Here is a 21,016-nt window from a genome sequence, read left to right as displayed (position 1 = left end):
GATACATAAATTTGCTCTCCAGGCTCTCTCCCAAAAAGGAGGACTTCACTGAAGGTCTATAAGCAAAGAATGGAGAACTGGCTGTCAGGAAATGTTTTAGTGGGAGTCCTATTCAAGTATGGGTTGGACCAGATGAACTGAGTTCCTGTGGTTCTATTCTATAATCCTACTGAATCCATAACATCCATGCCAACAAACAACAGACAACATAATAAATATATGTCAACTGTTGATGGAATTATAAATTGGTATAATCATTTTGGAAAGGATTCTGGCAATAGCCAATAAGGGCATAAAACTGATCATACTATTTTACCGCATTATTAGAATATTTTTTCTTAAGAATTATATTAAAAGGAAGGGGAAAAAAGAAATATTTGTACTAAAGTGCACATTAACAGTGTTAATTGTAACAGTAAAGAATTGGGAAAAAATCTTTATGTTCAGTGACTGATTAACAAACTGTGGTATATCAATACAAAGGCATATTTCTGTAGTAGAGGAAATGACAAGAATACAAAGAAATAAGAAGTTATAAAGAAATACAGAATGAAAAAAGTAGCAACATACACGACTGTATAATAAGGTCAATAAATTTTGATAAATAGACTTAGAGGATAAAGAGATCAGAAGGAAATGATCAAGCATGCCTATTTTTCCTTAGAGAGTGAATAGTTTGAAGTCCATAGTATTAGGCATGATTTTGTTATTTATTTTTGTTTGCCTGATCTTTTATTTTAATGAACACAACAATTCCTATCTTCTAAGAATGCAATGAAAAATTAGTAAATAGAGTAACCCCATGTGTTTAGGTTCTTCATTTTTCTGTGTTTCTTCCTTACTACTCCCTGACCAAAAATAAAATGTAAAAATGTCTAAGAGAAATTTTAATCTTTGCTGGACAGCAAAGAATATAAATAACCCAGAAAAATGTCTTTGTTTTTACAATGGGAAGACTATTCCATAGATGGAGTAAAGAATACACAGAGAGATATTCCCGATCTTTTCCTCTCTCCAGCTGCTGAAGAACCTAAAGCAGTTACTTAGAATGTGCAGATGGTCAAAGGGGTCAAATTTAAGCATACTTTCCCAAACTACAAATATTTTTAGCAACAATATGCTTAGGAAACATTTCTATTCCAAACTTTCACTGCAGAATAATGAAACGTCACATTTTCTAGAATGGAGGAGAGATTCACATAAATTTTTCTCTTATTAAATTTCCTTAGCTCAGTCAACAAAAAACACAATATATGAAGAGATTTTTTTTTTTGTCCAACAGTTGCTAGAACTCTTGGAAGTTTTCTGTGGAATTGTACAATATTTGTCCATGAGCCACAGATAAAGAATAAGGAGATGAGGAAAAGAATTCTATACTAAATTTTAAAAAAAACTTGCTCTATGCAAAAAAGTAACCAACTCAATACTTTATAGCACAAAGGCAATTCAAATGAACTAGAGATTTCAGGTAAAACACAAATAAACACACCCTGCATCTCATAGTGATGAAACAAACGTATCATTTTATTCTCCTATATACCACAAGAGACTTTCCGTCTCTCTGGGCTTATAGCCATCAGCAGTCAATGCAGGAGAGGCTTTAGCAAATTTCTGTTGCTGTGGCAACAATAAGAGTCTTTATTATAAACCATTTTGAAGGCAAATGAGTAGTTATAAAAGGGGCAGCACAATGATTCATTTGTTTCCAAAAGCACTGGCCTGAGATATAAATTTAGAAAAATAAGATATTCTTTTACAAAGAATATGAGTTGTACTATTTGAGGTAGTAAGTCTTTAATGGAAACATAAAGACTGGTAATTGTAGAATGCATACTTAAGAGAGGTCTGAATCATACACAAAAAATGTAAAGAGTTCTAAGGGCCCTCTGAGACCAAATGATACATTAAAACTGGAGTGCAAGTCCCTCAGTTGACAGAGTGGGAAACTGAACTCGAAAGGGATTAAACATTACACACACACACACACACACACACACACACACACACACACACACACACACACACACACACACACACACACGCACAGGCACATGCACACACACAAGTATACATACGTGTGTATATATTAGTAATAATACTTAGTCTAGAATCCAAGTCCCCTGACTCTTAAGTCTAGGGCTCATTCTACTATGCCAAGCTGCCTCACATTACCATTCCAGAAAAATGAGGATATGGTACCAAAAAGATAGACAGTAAAAAAATCAATCAGTACTACCTGGGTGATTTCAGGAGATACAATTTTAAGTTCTGATTTTGTTACTACCTTGCTGTGTTACCGTGGCAAAACCTTTCTTGTCCCTAGGTCTCAGTTTCCTTACTAATAAAATGATGAAGTTGAATTAAATTAGGGAGTGTTAACCCTGGAGTCCACAGAAGGGGTTCATGGAAAGAGTTCAGGAAGTCTGTGAACCTGAATGGGAAAAATACATCTTCATTTTCACTAACATTTGGTTTTCTTTGTAATCCTATGTGTTTCATTTTGAGCATTTAAATAGATTATTCTGAGAAAGGGTCAATAGGTTTTATTAGCCTTCCAAAAGGGTCTAACACATGAAAAGTTTGGACCAATGTAACAGTTTTTAATCAATCAATTAATGATCAATAGATATTTATTAAATACCTACTTTGTGCCAAGTACTGTGCTAAGCACTGGGAATATAAGAAGCAAAAGATAGCCTTTACCCTCAAGGAACTTACAATGTAATGGAGGAGAAAACAAACAAATATGTACAAACAAGCGATATATGGAAAAATAGGAAATAATTAACTGAGGGAAGGCATAGAATTAAGTGGGTTTCGGAAAAACTTCCTATAAAAGATGGGATTTTAATTGGGACTTAAAGGAAGCCATGAAAGTCAGCAGGTGAAATTGAGGTGGGACAGCATTCCTGGCATGGGGCCAGTCAGAAAAAATGCCTGGAGCCAAGAGATAGTGTATTGTTCAAGGAAAAGCCAGGAGGAAAAGCCAGTGTCATTAGACTGAAGAGTACATGTTGAAGAGTAAGGTATTAGAAGACTGGAAAGGTAGGAGGGAGTTAAGGTATGAGGGGTTTTAAATACCAAACAGAGGATTTTATATTTGATCCTGGAGATGATAGGGAGCCACTGAAGTTTACTGAGGAGTGACATAGTCAGGTTTGCGATTTAGTAAAATCATTCTGATGGCTAAATGAAGAGTAAAGTGGGAAGAGACTTGAAGCAGGCAGACCCAGTAGGAGCTGTGGCAATAGTCCAGGTGTGAGGTGATAGTGTCACAGAGAAGGGGGTGTATTTAGGTGAAGAGGTGAAATTGATAGGCCTTGGCAACAGATTGGATTTGGGGGCGGTGGTGAGAGATGGTGAGGGATCCTGGTTGACTCCTAGGTTGTGGGCCCGAGGACTGGAAGGATGATGTTGCCCTCTACAGTAATAGGGAAAGTAGGAGGCAGGGAGGGTTTAGAGGGAAAGATAATGATTTCTGTTTTAGACATGTTTTCTTAAGATGTCTACTGGATAGCCAGTTTGAAATGTCTGAAAGGTTAAGTAAAAAACAAAACAAAACAAAAACCTATTGGGTGCAGTATAGTGTAGTGTAGAAATGTAGTCTGTTGTTTCATCAAGAATGTGAAATATGAATTTTAACTCTGCAAATGAAAGTGAGGTAATTAATAGTAAAATCTGCTCTGGAGCACACAATTAGTAAAGGCTAATAGCTTCTAACACTGGTTGGCAAGTACCCAGAAAAAACAGCATCAGTGAAATTTGGGGTGGGGGAAAGTGAAGCAAAAAAAAGTAGGGAAACTTGTTTGAACAGGTTTGTGGGAATACCAGTTTTGAAACATGGTCTTTTATAGACCATGCCTCATCATGTTGGAATTGAGCTTTCTAAAGAAAGAATGGGTATTTCTGAAGAGTGGAAATCAAGTATCCAGATCTCAGATAAGGCTGGAGATGGTACAGCAAGAAGCTGCTACCAAAGAGCTCACACTCACACACTGGAGGGTTCATTCTCCTTTTGTGCAGACAGTTAAGAGTACAGTGAACTGCATATCTAGGTTTCTAAAAATAATGCAAAAGTTGCATTTCACTCTCCCCTGTACTGTGGAAGGTATTTTAAGCTATAAAGAAGGTAGTCAATACCTTAATACCCAACTCAGAACCTCAGGAAAAGTGAGATCCTTGAATGGGTGCTGCACTCTTGGTAAAGGCATCCTGATACTGGTTTCAAAATCAGAACTCAGTTTAAAAGCCAGTTAAGGCATTTCATACTGATAATAATACATAGTTGTAATAAGGTTTGTAAAACATAATCCCCAGAAAAATCCTGTGCAGTTTATAACACAAGTATCAACAATTTGATTTATACAGATGAACAAATAGACTAAGTTTGAAAGAGGTAATGTAACTGTGGATCATAGAATTCGGGGACTTTAGATATGGTCATACAACTTAATGTCAATGGATTTGTTTAAATGAAGTTTTAAAATTTGTTGGTTTTACGTATTTTTAAAAGTTACATTCCCAATTCATTGGGTTTGTACTTCCTCTCTTTTGTTGATGAAAGTGTTTAGAGAAAAATTTTTCTTTGGCTATTGCTTTGGCTAGAGTCCCAAAATTCTGGCAAATTGTCCCACTGATGGCATTATCATTAATGAAATTATCAATTGTTTCTATGATTTATTCTTGATTCACAAATTCTTTATGATTAAGTTATTTAGTCTCTAATTTTTAATCCTTTGTTCGATAATAATATCTAGCATTCTTATAGCACTTAATATTTTGCAAAGTGTTTTACAAATGTTATATCATTTTATCCTCATAACAACCCTGTAATATAGGTGATATTATTATCCCCATTTTATAGATGAGGAAACTGGGGTTAACTGACTTGCCAAGGGTCACACAGCTAGTAAGCCTGGGGCAGGCTTCAAACTTAGGCCTTCCAGGTCTAGTACTCATCCACTCTGCTACCAATAATCTTTTGTTGAATATAATATTTATTGCACTGTGGCTTGTAAAGGATTTTTTTTTTTTTAACATTTCTGCTTTTCTGTTTTTTGAAGTTTTTATGGCCTAATGCCTGGTCAGTTTTTGTAAATGTGCCATGTTAAAGCTGAGATATATGTATTCTATGTATTCCCATACAAACATCAGCAGAGATATATCTATTTATCTATCATGTCTATACTTTCAAAAATTCTATTAAAGTTCTTAATTTTTTTCTTATTTTCTTAGATTTGCCTAGCTTTGAAAGTAGTACACTCTGATCACAAACTCTTATGGTTTTATAGTCTATTTCTCCCTGAATCTTGTTTAGCTTTTCCTTTATGAATTTAGATACAGGGGCAGCTAGGTGGCGCAGTGGTTAGAGCTCTGGCCTTGGAGTCAGGAGGATCTGAGTTCAAATGTGGCCTCAGACACTTGACACTTACTAGCTGTGTGACCCTGGGCAAGTCACTTAACCCCAACTACCTCATCAAAAAAAAAAAAAGAGAGAGAGAGAGAAGAATTTAGATACAAGGTCACTTGGTGCATACATTTTCAATAATATTAACACATTGCCTATGGTATCTTTCAGCATAATAGTTTCCTTGTTTACTTCTTTTAATCAAATCTATTTATGCAGCTGCTTGATTTGAAATAATGGTTACTAACTTTTTATTTAGTTCAGCTAAGGCATTAAAAATTTTTGCTCCAGCTCCTTATGTTAACTCTGTATCAATTTCTATGTTTTAAATGTTCCTTGGAAATAGAATATTGTTGGATTCTGCTTTTTAATCCCTTTTCCTATTTCTTTCTTTTTTATGGGTGAGTTCATTGCAATCACATTTATAATCATTAACTATGTGTTTTTCTCCATCATGTATTCTTATGTTTTCCTCTCTTTGCTACCCAGTCCCTCTTGACAAAGAAGAAGGTAGTGAAAAAGAAGTGAGTTTCATCAGTGAAAATAACTTTTTTTATCTTCAGTACTCCAGTCTTTGTACTATCTCGCCCATGACAAGCATTTTTTTCCCCACACCAATGGGAAAAATTTTTTCCCCACCCCCAATGTTTCTCTCACTCTTCTTTTAATAATTAAGGTCATTTTGCAGCAACAGTTTACCAGTTCTTGGAGTTATCTTCCATTTTTTTTTTTACTATATATTTTTTTCTTTGTGCTCTGGTATTTCTCATTCTATTAGGCTATATACTTGAAATGCTTTACTTCACACCAAGAGCTGCTGCAGTATCTCTGGCAGCCACTAAAGTGTGCAGTTTAAGAAATATAACTTTTATTAATTTCTTTAGCATAATATCCATTCTTAAAAACCACAATACAAGAGTACAACAAAACACACATGGCTAGCAGGAAATCCAGCTCAGTCTGGCTTTGTCTGATCAAGGTCAGACATTCTGAATGCGTCCATTGTCAGGAGAAGCATGAATACATGACCACTACTGTGGTCATAACTGTTTTGTTACAAAACAAAATCCTCTCAAAATGACTGCTCGTCCCAAGTAACCTGCATGCCACTGCAGTGCCTCACACAGATCAGATAGTTAATAAATTCCTTTCGATTAACAGACAAGATGGAGAGCTACGGGCAAGGTGAGTTTTGCACTACTTGAAAATTTGGACCCAAAGAACGGTGATTAATAGAGCAACAACAACTAAGAGCAGTGGTGTCAAAGTCATATAGAAGCAGATTCCTGAGGCAGGTTGACTTTGAAAACCACAAATTAACATTACTTATGTTGTACTGTATTTTTATTTATTTTGTTGAACATTTCCCAATTACGTTTTAATCTGGTTCAGGCCTCAAGGTAACACCTTTAACTTAAGACAAGCCTCTATTGGGGCACTACAGGGCTCTGTCCTTGGCTGTGCTCTGTTCAATAATTTTCCTGATGGCTCAGGTGAAGGTTCACTTAAATAGCTAACATCATGGATTATAGAATCCAGATTCAGAAAAACCTTAATAGGTTAATATGATAGGCTGAACTTAGTAAGATGAAATTTAATAGGGACTGTGTGAGGAGACAGGTAGACAATAAATAACATGAAAGAGATGCAAGCATTGAAGTGGATTTTAAGCTTGATAGGAGGCAGTGATGTGATTATTAGGGGGATATCACCACAGTCTTTGAGTAACTGAAGGACTGTCACATAGAAGAGGAATGAGATTTTTTTAAGACTCACCCCTGAGGAAGGAATTAAGAGCAATGAGTGAGAGTTACACAAAAGCAGCTTTTGCCTTCACCGAAGGACAGCAACAGTGTTAAGGGGAATGGTCTCAATGAGGTGAGATTGCCACTGCTGCAGGTCTGGAAGCAGATGCAGGACCACTAAATGGAATAACTGGAGAGGGGATTCCTGCTCTAAATTTGGGATATTTCTAATAGTGACTGGGAAAACAACTTTACCTCCTTAAGTCTCAGTTTCTTCACTTGTAAAATGGGAATAATAACCTCTCCTCTGCCTACCCAAAAGAACTGTTGTGAGGAAATCATCCAGTGAACAGCAAAACATTTTATAAATGGGAGTTATTATCATTTACTTAAACTATCACATTTTACAGCTGAGAAAATTGAGGCCTAGAAAAGATAAAATTATTAGAAATTCTGAAAGGCCTGAAGGCTGAAAGAGGGGTAAATGATTCAATCTAAATAGATTGAATAACTAGGCCTCTAGTTGACCTTAATATTCTTATTAGTGTGACGGAGAAGTATAGATAATTGCTAAATACAGGTATGTATGTGGACAATGTAGAAAGGTGGGAGAAACTAACGAAGGGCAAGAATCTATTGAAATTTGCTTGGACTATCAAGCCTTATCTCAAGCCTGAACTGGACAAAGTACAGGGCCAATGCTCTATCCATTGCACTACCTAGTTGCCCCACCTTTTCTCAATCCTTTCTCTAGCTTTTGACATTATTAGCCTCTGCTCCTGGATATTTTTTGCTTCTAGGTTTCAACAATAGAAATCTCTCCTGATTCTTCCATCTGTCTAAATGTTCTTTAAGTCTCCTTTGCTGATTCTCCATCCATGTTGCACCTACTAAGTTCCCAAGACTTTGTCTCTTCTTTTTTCTCTGTATCCTCAACAATCTCAATAGTTTCTTTGGGTTCAATGACCATATCTATGCAGATGATTCCAAGATCTAAATATCCAGCCCTAGTATCTTTCCTGAGCTATGGTCACTTACCAGCTGCCTTTTGGATATCTGGAACTGGATGTCCCCAAAAGCATCTTAGACTCAAAGTCTAAAACAGAATTTATTAACTCTCCCACTTCCCTATTAGAACAGAAGGTACCACCATGCTCCCAGTCACCCTGGCTCATAAGCTCAGTGTCATCTTGGGCTCTTCATTCTGATGCACACTACGCATCCAATCTGTTGCCCAAAATTATTGTTTCTACCTTGACATTTTCCATATACAGCTTCTATATTATTACACAGCCATAATCCTACTGCAAGCCCTCATTAGCTCATGCAGACTACTTAAATAGCTTCCTAACTCTCCCTGCCTCAAGTCCCTCCCCACATCAATCCATCCTCCACTCAGCTGCCAAGATGATTTTTCTAAAGTTTAGGTTTGACCATCTTACCCCCTGCCCAATGAACTGTAGACTCTCCATTACCTCCTCTATTAACTCTTGTTTGGCATTTAAAACTCTTCATAACCTGACCCCTTCTTATTTTTCCAGTTTTCTTACACTTTACTCTCCTCCATGCATTCTATGATTTAGTAACAGTAGGCTACTTGTCGATCTTCAAACACAACACTCCATCTCTGATCTCTATACTTTTGCATTGGCTGGACCCAAGTCTGGGATTCTCCGCCCCCTTTCTTCCACCTCAGGGAATTATCCCCTGATTTACTTAAAAACTCAGCTCAAGTCCCACTTTTTGAGGGAGAACTTTTCTGGATCCCCTAGCTGCTGATGGTCTTCTGTCTACTCCGTAATTACCTTTTATGTACCCTAGCGACTTATAGGCTGTCTTCATCATCAGAATGTAAGGTCATTAAAAACAGTACTACTTTTGACTTCCTTTGTATCCTCAGGACTTAGCATAGTGCTTAGCACGCAGTAAGCTTGCTGACTATGTGAATAAGCTTCAGTGTAAATTTGGTCTCAGCATGACTATTAAAACTGAGGGCAGTCATTTATATATCTTATTGTTCAAATGGTAAAAGGAATGTGTAGTTTAGGGGTGCCACTGCCAGGAAAACTGCCAGATGAATATAGGGTGCTTTTGGGGAAAAGATTAAGTTTTGTTCTACATAAAACAAGTAGGGAAATCAGGCTATAGGAAGACATGATTAAAGGAACTGGATTTAGCCTGAGAAGCTATGGGGTTTAACTCTTTGATTACCTGAAGGGCTATCAAGTAGAAAATGGACTAGACTTATACTGCTTGACTTCAGAGGGGAGAAGTAAGAGCAATGGGTAGAAGTTTTAGAGAGGCAAATTTAGGAGCAAGGAAAATTTTCCTAATAATCTGAGCTTTTCAAAATGGGAATGAGCCATCTCCACTGATTTCTCCTTACTAGATGTCTTTGAGCAAAGGCTACAGAACCACGTTAAGTATATGTAGAGGATTCCTGTTCAATTTTAGGATGGACTGAATAACCACTAGGCCCCTTCCAACTCTTGAGATTTTTGTAGTATGGGAGATCATAAAGATTACAAGAAAAGGGAACATACAGGTATGATGACTAAGGAATTCTGACACCACCTTGGAAAGGAATTTGGATGCAGATACAAAACCACTTCTCAAAAAACAGAATAAAACAAGCAACTTCATGCCACTGATCAAACTTTGAGCTACCAGTTTAAGAAGTCCAAATTCTCACCTTGAAAAAACAAGAGATCAAAGACTATTTCTGAAGAATAGGATGAGAATTGGTTCCCAGATTTTAAAAAAAGTTTGGGTTCCAGCACCAGGAATTTATAACAACAACAAAAAAAGCCTATTTGTATTAAGACATTTATAGTCGTAAGGCAGCAAGATATTATAAAATGAGAATTGTTCTTAAAATTGAAAAACAAAACAAAATAACCAAACCTGATCTCGAAATCTAGTTCTGCCAATTACCATTGTATGACTTTGGGTATATCATTTAACCTGTTACTCAGTTTCCTACTCTGTAAAATGAGGATAATAAACTTTTCACTGACTACCTCACTGGATTGAGGAAAGCATATTTTGTTTTGTTTTTGTTTTAGGCAATTGGGGTTAAGTGACTTGCCCAGGGTCACACAGCTAGTAAGTGTCAAGTGTTTGGTCTGAGGCCAGACGTGAACTCGGGTCTTCCTGATTTAAGGGCTGGTGCTCTATCCACTGTACCACCTAGCTGCCCCTAGGAAAGCATATTTTAATAAACTTTAAAACACTAAAGAAGCAGCAGATACTTTTTTGAATGAGTGACAAGTTAGTAACAATCTAACCATTATAATATGGTCAAACTGAAACTGATTTTGGCACATGAATATAACGGAGATAATGTCATCATGAAGAAATATAGATGAAAAAGGCTGTAAAAGACACTGCAAAATGAATAAGCAAAGTTAAGATGACCCTATTACACATTTACAACAACTAAGTGAAATAATCAAGTATCATGAGAGGCTGTAATGTTTGTCATAGAGAATGTTTTCATTTTAGTTACAGATTAATGTTTTCATAAAAATTGATTTTAAAGCTGATCAAACACCACAAATACTTCAATACGTGAGATTCATGATTTCACTGGTATGAGTACTTCTTCCACTAGCACACTCTGTGAAGGTCCTCCATGTCTTAGGAGAAATCAATTAATGGAGATGGATTTATTAAGTTCTTAGCATCAGGCACTGTGCTAAGCACTAGGTATACAAAGACAAACGCAAAATAGTCTAGGCCCTCAAGGAGTTCATATTTTAATGGTGAAGACAACATGTAAAAAATCCTAGGAGACAGGTACAAGCTAACCCTGAATAGGACAGTACTTCCAGCAGTTGGGGGAGGGGAGAAGAGATAAGGAAAAAAAAAAAACCTCCTTCAGAATGTTTAGCTTGAGTTGAATCTAGAAGAAGGCAAAAGATTCCAAGACGTGGTAGTGAGGAGGGAGAGGATTCCATCTTAACCTCAATCTGTCCAAGTCCACCACTCTTCATGAGTTGCTGAGACTGAACAAGTTCATTACTCTAGTGAAGGTCTAAACTTAGATATTTTGTTCCTCAGATAGGACATATGCAGTATACTGGTGAGGCCATGTTCAAAGTTTTTCCAGTTTGGTAGGACTTGTCAGAGCTTGTATTTCCCTGGCATAGGCTTCAAGAACCCAGGGGTATCTCTATACATTGAGGAGGCATTGGTGTGGGACTTTAAGGATATGATTAAACTTATTTTGCTACTTTGACTAATGTGTGATCTCATCACTGTGGGCCCTCCCTCCGAAGGGGCAAATCACAACTTACCCATACCTGTGCAAATGTTATTTATATATAAATACGTCACTACTCAATGTGCAGATGGCATCCCTTGGGATCTCCTGACATTAAATGGGTACCAACACAGCCTCTAGATTGCCTGCTGGATTAGACAGTCACTCTAGTTACAGGACTGTCCCAAGTCTAATCCTTTTTTTCCATATGAAAGTCCTCCAAAATCAGTAAGCCAATTATCAGGTCATAATTATAATTTTCCTTCTCTGGTTTTCTTCCCTAGTTCCCAAAAAACCATCCTCATATATCATGTTCTCTTTTACCATCTTATATGCTTTGCAACTTATCAGCAGCTTGCCAAGAAAAAAAAATGGTACCTACAACTGAACATCATACTGTTAATCTTAAACCAGGACAGGGTGCAATAGGATTATCACCTTTCTAAATCTCGGTGTTATGCTTTGCTAAATGCAGCCTAAATGCATTAGATTTTTTGGCTACTACACTGTACTGCTGACACATGAGCAGTAAGCAGTCCACTAAAACTCCCAGATCTTTGCTAACTTGATAGGTGTAAAGTAATATATTAGGGTGGTTTTAGTTTGCATTTCTCTGATTATTAGTAATTGTGAACAATTTTCCAGGTAACTACTGTATTTCAATGTCTCCCTTTGAAGACTGTTTCCTTTGATCAAAAAAAACCTGGCTGGGAAAACTGATCACAGGTCTTAAATATTTGAAGGGTTAACATGTAGCAACAGTTTCAAACTTTGTTTGAATTGCCCCAGAAGATAGAATTAGGAGCAATCCTAATCTGACTGAGTATATTCTGGTGTGCTCCTAGTTACTGGAATAATTTTGGCAGTTTTTTCAGAGTAGTCAACCCTTTCATAATTCTAGAGCATTTGAAATACATTGTTGTATTTAATACCTACAATAATCCTATGAGATATGTATAAAATCCAAGAATTATTCCCATTTTACAATTAATGAAATTGAGGCCCAGGTAGGTTAACTGATGTCCCAGGTCACAAAGGTAAAATGGAGCTGGTCCTTGAGATTTAGGTCATATCTTTCTGAATCTAGTTTTTCCCCCCTAGTATGCCCCAGCTGGATATGAAATTATTTAGATCTCGAAGTATCCTTGGAAATAATTTGGTCTACTTGTTTCATGGATAAGACCTAGAAAAGATAAGTTATTTCTCTCAAGTAACTCTCGTCTGCTAATGACCAGGCCAATGGTCTTCCTGCTACATAAATTGTGTTTTTTTATTATTTTATTATCTTTATCTTTATGTTTATCCACTAAATTATTGTTTTTCACGATCTTCTACCATATGTGTACAGAGATAACTGAAAATTGACTAATTAAAAGTTGCTTTGGCAGATAAATTTTATCTTTGCACATTTATAATGTGGTTTGCAAAAGAAAAAGTAAAGTTTAGCTTTATAATACAATGCCCCTTACATAGCCACATATATTGTTCTTTTAAAGAAAAATCAACTTTCTCTAAACCTTGAGTTGTTTAAAGTCTTAAAATTAATAAATGAGTCTCATGTTTTCTTTACTCCATGTCAGCTAAACATATATTTCTCAGGTCCTTCATCCTTAAACTATTAATATATTTTTAATCCTTTGAGATCTCATTCATTTTTTACTCTGCTTTTATCTACAGTTTGTCTTTCAGGAATGTCTGAAGAAAGTGGGTTTCATGATGAAGCTTGTTAAACAATTCTATAAGAATAGTAACGTGGTCATACTTTCGGTAGGTGATTTCCTCATGACTCAGTTAAATCGTCTTCTTTACATCCTGTTTTATGTTTGGAAGGTATGAATTATTTTTAACAGCTTAACTATGAGCTATCTGTTATGAAGTAAAAAAAAGTTTTAGTGATGTATCTCTTGGTATCTATTACTAAGTCTCACTGTATATTTGTACCTACATTGTATCATTGCCAGATAATTGTAGTTAGGTGGCTATGTTTTCATGATGCTGTGGTAGGTGCTATACAAAGCTTGTTAACCAATGTAATCCTTGCCCTACAGTCACAGAATGATAGAACTGAAAGTGATCTTAGTGATTATACAGTCCAAACCCTCAGAGAGAAGACTTGGGTTTGAAAAGTGCTGGTAATTACTCCCTGTGTGGTTCTGGGCAAGCCCCTTTAAATCTCTTTGCACTCAGTTTCCAAATGTCCAAAATGAGGGCCTTGGAATACACGATCTTAGAGTTCTTTTCACCTCTAAATCTTGATTCTAAATATAATGGTAAGTTTAATATTATAGAATTTAATAGGTATAAATGTAAAGTTACAGAAGTGGTTTTAAGTATAAGATGGGAGAGGTATGCATAGCTAGATAACAGTACATCTGAAAAATATTTGAGAGAGTTTAGTAGATATGTTCGATATGAAATAATAACAGAATATGGCAGCCAAAAAAAAAAAGCTAATGCAGATTACATATTTAGGATTAAGGTGAGAATAGCCCTGTTGCCCTCTGCCCTGATTAGATTATATCAGGAGTATAGAATTCAGTTCTGGATGCCCCATTTTAAGGACACTGATAATCTCAAATGGCCTCAAGAATATGAAATATAAAAATGGTTTTAAGGAATTGAGGATATTTAAATCTGGAGAAGAGAAGACTTGGGAATGATAGCTGCCTTCAAGTATTTAACAGACTGTCTTGAGGAAGAAGGATTAGATTTGTTCAAGCAAATAAGGCTAAAACAGGAGTAACAGGTAAAAATTTTAAAGAGATCAGTTCAGGCTTGATATAAAGGAAAAGTGCCTAACAATTAGAGCTATCCAAAAGTAGAATGAACTGCCTTAGAGGTAGTGGGTTCCTCCATACCGTAAGTCTACAAACAAGGACTGGATGAGCACTTGTTAAGAGACAATAGAGAAACTTCTTTAGGTAACGGCTTGATTTTGATGGCCCTTGTGGTACACTCCAACTCTAAAATTCTGTGAATCTGTAAATCTGTGAGATAATCATGACTTCTCAAAAGCAATGCTATCAAATGATTTCTGGAAGAGTTTTCCACAAGTTCAAAACACTGAGAACATGAACCTACTAGTGGAAAATGGGGGCCATGAAAACTCATGAAAAAAAGAAAAAAAATTTAAAGGCTCTCAGTGTTGGCCAATCCTCTCCTATTTCCCTAGCGTACTAAAAACCACAATATTGAGATAACCTGTAAACACCATTCTACTAAAACTTGAAGAGTGAAACCCCTGCTTAATAATGGTCGTGCTAATATACTGCTGGAAGAATTTCATCATAGTAAAACTGACTATATGGCTTGGAAATTGAAATCAGAAGTCATAAGAAAGTTGTGGCTAAATGAAAGGGCTGAGTGCTCACAAGCTCTTCTACGAGAGACCACAAACTCTGAGTGGTATTGGTTTTATTGGAAACTTACAGGAATGTGGTACGATATATCATGGGTTACTTTGCCATATTACATTGTAGGGCTTATGCACAAAAGCAATAGGAACATATGAAAGCTGCAATTTATCAGGAACATATGAAAGCTGCAATTTATCAACATCTGTTGAGAAAGTTGGAGAAGAGAGAATATAAAAAATTCAATAAAGATGTTGAAATAAATTACAAAAAACTCTTATATTTGGTAACTTTAATGTAAATGTGGGCATAAGGAAAGGGCAGCAAAAAAAGTTGGAAAATATGATTCAGAACTAAGGAAGGAAAGATGTCAATGTCCTATAGAACCCCAATGGAGTACTTATATCCTATTCAAGGGTAAAGTCCTTCAGATATTTGCAGATAGCACTGTGCTAATTTCATCAAGTTCAGAAACATCATTATGGCTCCTAAACAAATTCTATTATCTCTATAAGTGTTCTGAAGAACTCAGTTTAATGATTCAACTCAATTCAACAAGCATTTATTAAGCACTCTCTATGTACAAGGTGCTATGGTAGGAAATGGAGATACCAAGACAAAAAATGAAACCACCCCTGTCTTCAAGGAGCTTATACTCTCCTGGGAGATACAATATGCATACAAATAGGTAAATACAAAATAAATGTAATGCAATTTTTTTTGAGGCACTAACAACCAGGGGAATTAGAAAAGACTTCATGTATTAAGTAGTCCTTAAAATGAGACCTCAAGGGAGATACAGGTTCTAAGAGGTAGAAGTGAGGAGGGAAAGCATAGGAAGGCACATAGAGAACAAATAGAATGCCATCTACAGGGGTCAGCAAACAGGCTAATATGGCTGGAATGTAGAGTAAATGAGGGGGGAAAATACTTAATCATCCCAGAAAGAAATGTGGGAACCTGATCATAAATAACTTTCATCACTGCAGATTTTTTTATAATCTTCATTACAGTACATTTTTTTTAAATCTTAGATGGACATAACATGTTTCAGATACAGAATCAACAAGACTTTACAACTGATAGTATATGTAGGTGGTAAGGGAAAGTGAAGAGTTGAGGATAACTCTTGCTTTCAAATATGGGTGACCAGCAGAAGGGCAGTGACTTTAATAGAAATAAGACAGTGAAGAAGAGGGGAAGATGTAGGGGAAATAATAATGAGCCTATTTTTGGACATGTTGAGCTTGAGATGTGCATGAGACATTCAGGAGGAGATTTATCAAAAGGTAAATGGAGATAAGGAAGTGAAGCTCATGAGGAATGAGGTGTTAGGGGAGTAGATTGGGAATCATGTACAAAGAGATAACAGAACCCGGGGAGCTGATGTGACCACTGGTGGGGTCTATGACAGAGTTGGGGGTATAACTGCACAGTGGGTAAGATATGGCTTATTATCCACCAAAGGAGAGAAAGAAGTATTAACCTCCAATAAGTAGGAATAGAAGCAATGTCATGAAAATTCAGGGAGGAGTGGATTTCTTCAAGGAGGGTATGGTCAATAAAGAAGGCCATTGTATTTAGTAGTAAAGATATCATTACTGACTTTGGAGAAAATAGGAATACATAAATATGCATGTATATATTTATGTATGTATGACAATAAACTGCCTCCAAACTGAATAGGATTGATGGCCCTTGAGGTACATTCCACATGAAAGCATGCTGGATTGTAAATAGAAACATACGAGTTCAATTATTCCAAGTTTCTCCAGTAATTAAAGGACTGTTTTTTTTTTAACAGTAGTATTTTTCTGGTGATTCTAAATGGTGGTAAATCATATGCTATTACAATCTCTGAAGAATCAAAGGAAAATGGAGAGACATATGGTGGGTGTAAATAGGTTGCATCATATTAGAAAGGATGAAATGGATGCATGGAGTAATGCAAAAGATACCATCAAAGAAATGTATGTATGTATAGCTGAAGAAAGGAGGTAATCTGTTCATAAAGCAAGAGGAAGGATTAATTGATGAACAGTCAGTATGAGGCATTCACACTAACATAATATTAAAAGATTAAGAAGGCCTCATCACTGTGGGGATACCCTGTGTGGAGATTTTAACAGGAAAACAGATAAGTCATGAAGAATGAGAAAGTATAGAAAGGATGAGATCTGTACCACTGGGGGGAGTATTTAGATCAAGGAAACTTCAGATCCATTTAAGTGTATGTGTGGTACATCAGTACCATAAAACATTAAAAGAAAAAAAAGAGAAAGGTCTCTAGCATATTGGCTAGAGTATATGTGGAAGATTTATGGGAAAACATGTATACCTATTATAGGAGATGAGAAACCATGTAGAGGTTGGGATGTGTATTGGTGAAGAGAATATGTATATCCAGAGAATCAAAGACTTAGCAAAGTTTCAATTCTACATAGCACACATTCTACAGGTACTAGGGAATCACGATTCTATGATCCAAACTGATGGACCTCCAATTTAAAAATTAAATATTTGTAACCCTTTGTGCAAAAAAGTACCTTAGACTTGAAACATCAAAGTAGCTGCTGTGGTGCACAAAACTCCTAAGTGTAGCCCGAAACAGATTAAAATATAATTGGGAAATGTTTAGCAAAATAAATAAAAAACAAAATACAACATACTTCCCACCAAAACTCTTCCATATCTAGAAAATGTACCAGATCAAATCCTGATGGGAAATTCAAGACAAAGTCACAATTAGACTGGCATAAAGAGACAGATGGAGAAGTCTGTGGACAGTGGGAATGGGGTCTGGCCAGGAGTTGTGGCAATGCAGGGAGAGGTTACACCTAAGAGCCAGAGGAGGTTTCAGACCCAAACCAGGGTACCCTCCTAGACCTATAATGGGGTACCTTGGTGAGCAGAGGTGCTAACTGGCAGCTTTAACACCTACAACCTGGTTCTGGATTGTAGATCCAGGCTGGACTGATGAGGGAAACTGTGTCTGGGAGTACTGTTCTGCCCTGAGTGATATTGAAGAAAGTAGCAGGTTCAGAAGTAAGCAGCACCATCAGTAGGGCTTTGAAGTTTGCAGAAGAATAACCAGGTCAGCAGTCAAAGTGAACTTGAAGTTCTGTATCCCTGAATCAGCAGAGCTTCCTAGTACAGCTGAACAACAATTTGCTGTCGTGCAGACCCAAACCTAGGTCAAGAACTTTCAAAGCTCAGATGTGGGAAACAGCAATCAGACTTTACCTTGGATCAGATCACTGTGGGAGCACTGAAAGGTTACAGGTCCCCGGCCTGAGCTGTCCCTTAGATTCTGCTACAACATGGTCTCAATACCCCTAAGAAAGAAGCAACAGGACCAGTCTAGACCTTCCATGCAAAAAGCCTAGTCTTAACATCAAGTCTGAAATCAAAAATCCTTAATCCCTTCTGTGAGGTTTCCCCTCATCTTAAGAGAAGAATGGAAAGAGAGAGGAAGAATGCACTGAGGAATGGGAAGAAGGGACAGGAAAAGTCAGGGACAATTATTCCACATAATCAGGATGTGCAAATAGATATTTAAATAAAGAGGAGAGAGGCAGGGGGAGCAGCTAACACTTGAACTGGTTAAAGGAAGGAAGAATATACATACATAGAGTTGAGGACAAAAATCTATCAGTTCTGAGAATGGGAGAAGGGAGAATTAGTGGGAGGTAGATTAAGGGAGGGATCAAATTTGGGCAAAACAAATGAAGGATGTGTAAAAATATTTGGCAAAGAAGAGCAAAGAATTCCCTATAAATTGGGGAATACCCAAAGACCTTATGACATGTAAGCGTGATGGAATACTATTGTACTATAAGAAACGATGGAGATGGCTTCAGAGAAAACTGGAAAGACTTATATGAAGTGAATGGAATCAAGAGAACAACTTTTACAGTGGCAGAGATATGGTAAAGACAAACAACTTTTGAAAGAATGAGGAGCTCTTATCAGTGTAAATCAACCACGATTCCAGAGGACTAATGATGAAACATGCTACCCACCTCCTGATAGAGAGGTGAAAGTATAAAGGATGGGATACATATTTTTTAGACATGGTCTATGCAAAAATTTGTTTTGACTATACATTTTTGTATTCAGTAATTTTGTTTTTCTTTCATTCTCAATTTCGGTGGATGGGTAGGAGGGTAAGAGATGTATTTTTGCTGATTTTAAAAAATGAAATGTAATTTTTAAAATGATATACACCCTACCTGAGCTGTGCTTTGAGTTCAGTAAACCTGGGTCGTCTGCTGGGATCATATGCCCAGCATTTTGTCATAAGGCTGTAGAGGGTCGGAGGACAATTTGGAGGCATTGGTAACCGTTCACCATTTTCAATTCGACCAATTACATCATTGTTCTTCACTCCTTGGAAAGGCTTTACACCATGCATCAAAATTTCCCACATGCATACACCTGTGAAGCAGGAGAATAAAAAGTGAATGAAACAAATCAATTTTAATTCCCAGTAAACTAAAAACACTATTAAAAATGTTTAAAATATATAATGCACAGTATAGCAACACATTCCCTAGAATTAAAAAAATAGCATTTGGTGAATAAAGGAAGAAACAAATTGTCAATAAGATGTATTGTCTTTTCCCCAATCTCAAATTATAAAGCTGCATTTAAAATGATCTCTTAAGACTATAGATTAATGGGCAAATAGATGGCATTTAACAATCAGCAGCCATAATCTTTAGTTAAGTACCCACGTGTAAGATGCTATGCTAGGCAAAGTGGGACACAAAGATGAGTAAGACTCAATTCCAGGTCTCAGAGTTGATAATGTAGTAGGGAAGAGACCAACTGTAATACAAATGAGATCATGTACCTATGTTTAAAGAAATGTGCTATAATGAGGGAAGACACACATACACACCCACCCTGCCCCAGACATGCATCCCATATCCTGTACTATTAAATGTGGACATCAAAAGAAAACATCATAGCCTTTCCCTACATTTATCAATTATTTTTCAAAGATCCAAATAACCATGCTTGGAGTTTATAGTGCTACATTCTTATTTCTGTGGACTTTCCCCTAGAGTTTTTGGGCGATGCCTTGAAGAAGTAGCATGGTTTACTGTATTAGGGATCAGAAAACTTGAATTTGAATTGAATCCTGGTTATGCTACTACCTTTTGTGATATTGTACAAGTTATTGTTCCTCTCTAGAACTGAGGTTCCTTTTTTTGTAAACTGAGGGGGTTGGTCTTGATGAAGATCACAGGTAGTAAATAACAGGGCCAGGATTTGAACCCAGGTTGTCTTACTCCACATCCAGCATACTTTACAATAACTGTAAATAAAAACCACTGACTTGACTTAAAGTGGACTGGAAGGAACTTATTGCATGAGGTCAAACTTTGAAACAGAGCTCATTAGAAAATTTGAGGATATATGAATGATCAATACAATTAATGTATACATCATCAAATTTTCCAATAAGCTCTATTTCAAAGTTTGACCTAAAGCAACCATCACCAAGTCACCTCCTCTCAGAGCCTCATATGTAACATGAGAAGGATAGACTAGGTGGCCTCAAAATTCCCTTTCAGTTAAAAATCTATCATGCTTGATTATATTTAGCATCATTTCATGATGTGTGAATTCTTGGAGAAAAGTCAAGGAATGGATGAAAATATTGTTTTAAAGAACATAGAAAATGCAATATAACCTGATGCTGTATTAGAATAACTCTATATTAGTTTAGGAAATCTCTGAAGAACAATGGATGTATTTCAGGAAGGAATGTTAACGGCTTTCCTATAACAAAGTTTGATGCCATTGTTTCTGAATATGACTTGCAATGAGACTTTAATTATCATCTTTGACACATATAGAAGATAAGCCACAGATCCACTGATTGGTTGGCCTTGGAATCTACTCCTCTGACATTTTAATTCAATTAAACAAACATTTATGATCTCTTACTACATGACTGCTTTGATAAATCCTGCATTTTAAGTCTTTTTCAGTCTCTTGACTAAATAAGAAGCCATTTCACAGGATATTAGAGTTGGAAGAAACCTAGAGATCGTCCAGTTCAGCTCCTTCCAGTTGATAAAGATGAAATTCAACTTTAAAGAAGTAAAAATCACACAAACAGTAAGTAGCAGAGTGATAATTCTCTTTCCACTGTATCATCTGATCTTACATTTATCAGAGACATGAAAATAACATAATTCCTGGGACTTTAGATGAGACGGTAATGACAGCATTT

The 21,016-nt window shown here is 36.5% G+C and overlaps 1 protein-coding gene across 1 annotated transcript in view; it reads right to left on the bottom strand.

The window, feature by feature from the left end:
• Positions 1 to 21,016, bottom strand: part of PTK2 (protein tyrosine kinase 2) — a 304,848-nt gene that overhangs the window by 69,011 nt on the left and 214,821 nt on the right. The window contains exon 21 of the mRNA XM_027845408.1: positions 19,002 to 19,206. Within this exon, the coding sequence (XP_027701209.1) occupies positions 19,002 to 19,206 (205 nt within the window). The remainder of the gene's footprint in view (positions 1 to 19,001; positions 19,207 to 21,016) is intronic.

The sequence above is a fragment of the Vombatus ursinus genome, unplaced genomic scaffold (genome assembly GCF_900497805.2).
Source record: "Vombatus ursinus unplaced genomic scaffold, bare-nosed wombat genome assembly UNPS02005236.1, whole genome shotgun sequence".
Lineage (NCBI taxonomy): Eukaryota > Metazoa > Chordata > Mammalia > Diprotodontia > Vombatidae > Vombatus > Vombatus ursinus.
This window is presented reverse-complemented; position numbering and strand designations above follow the sequence as displayed.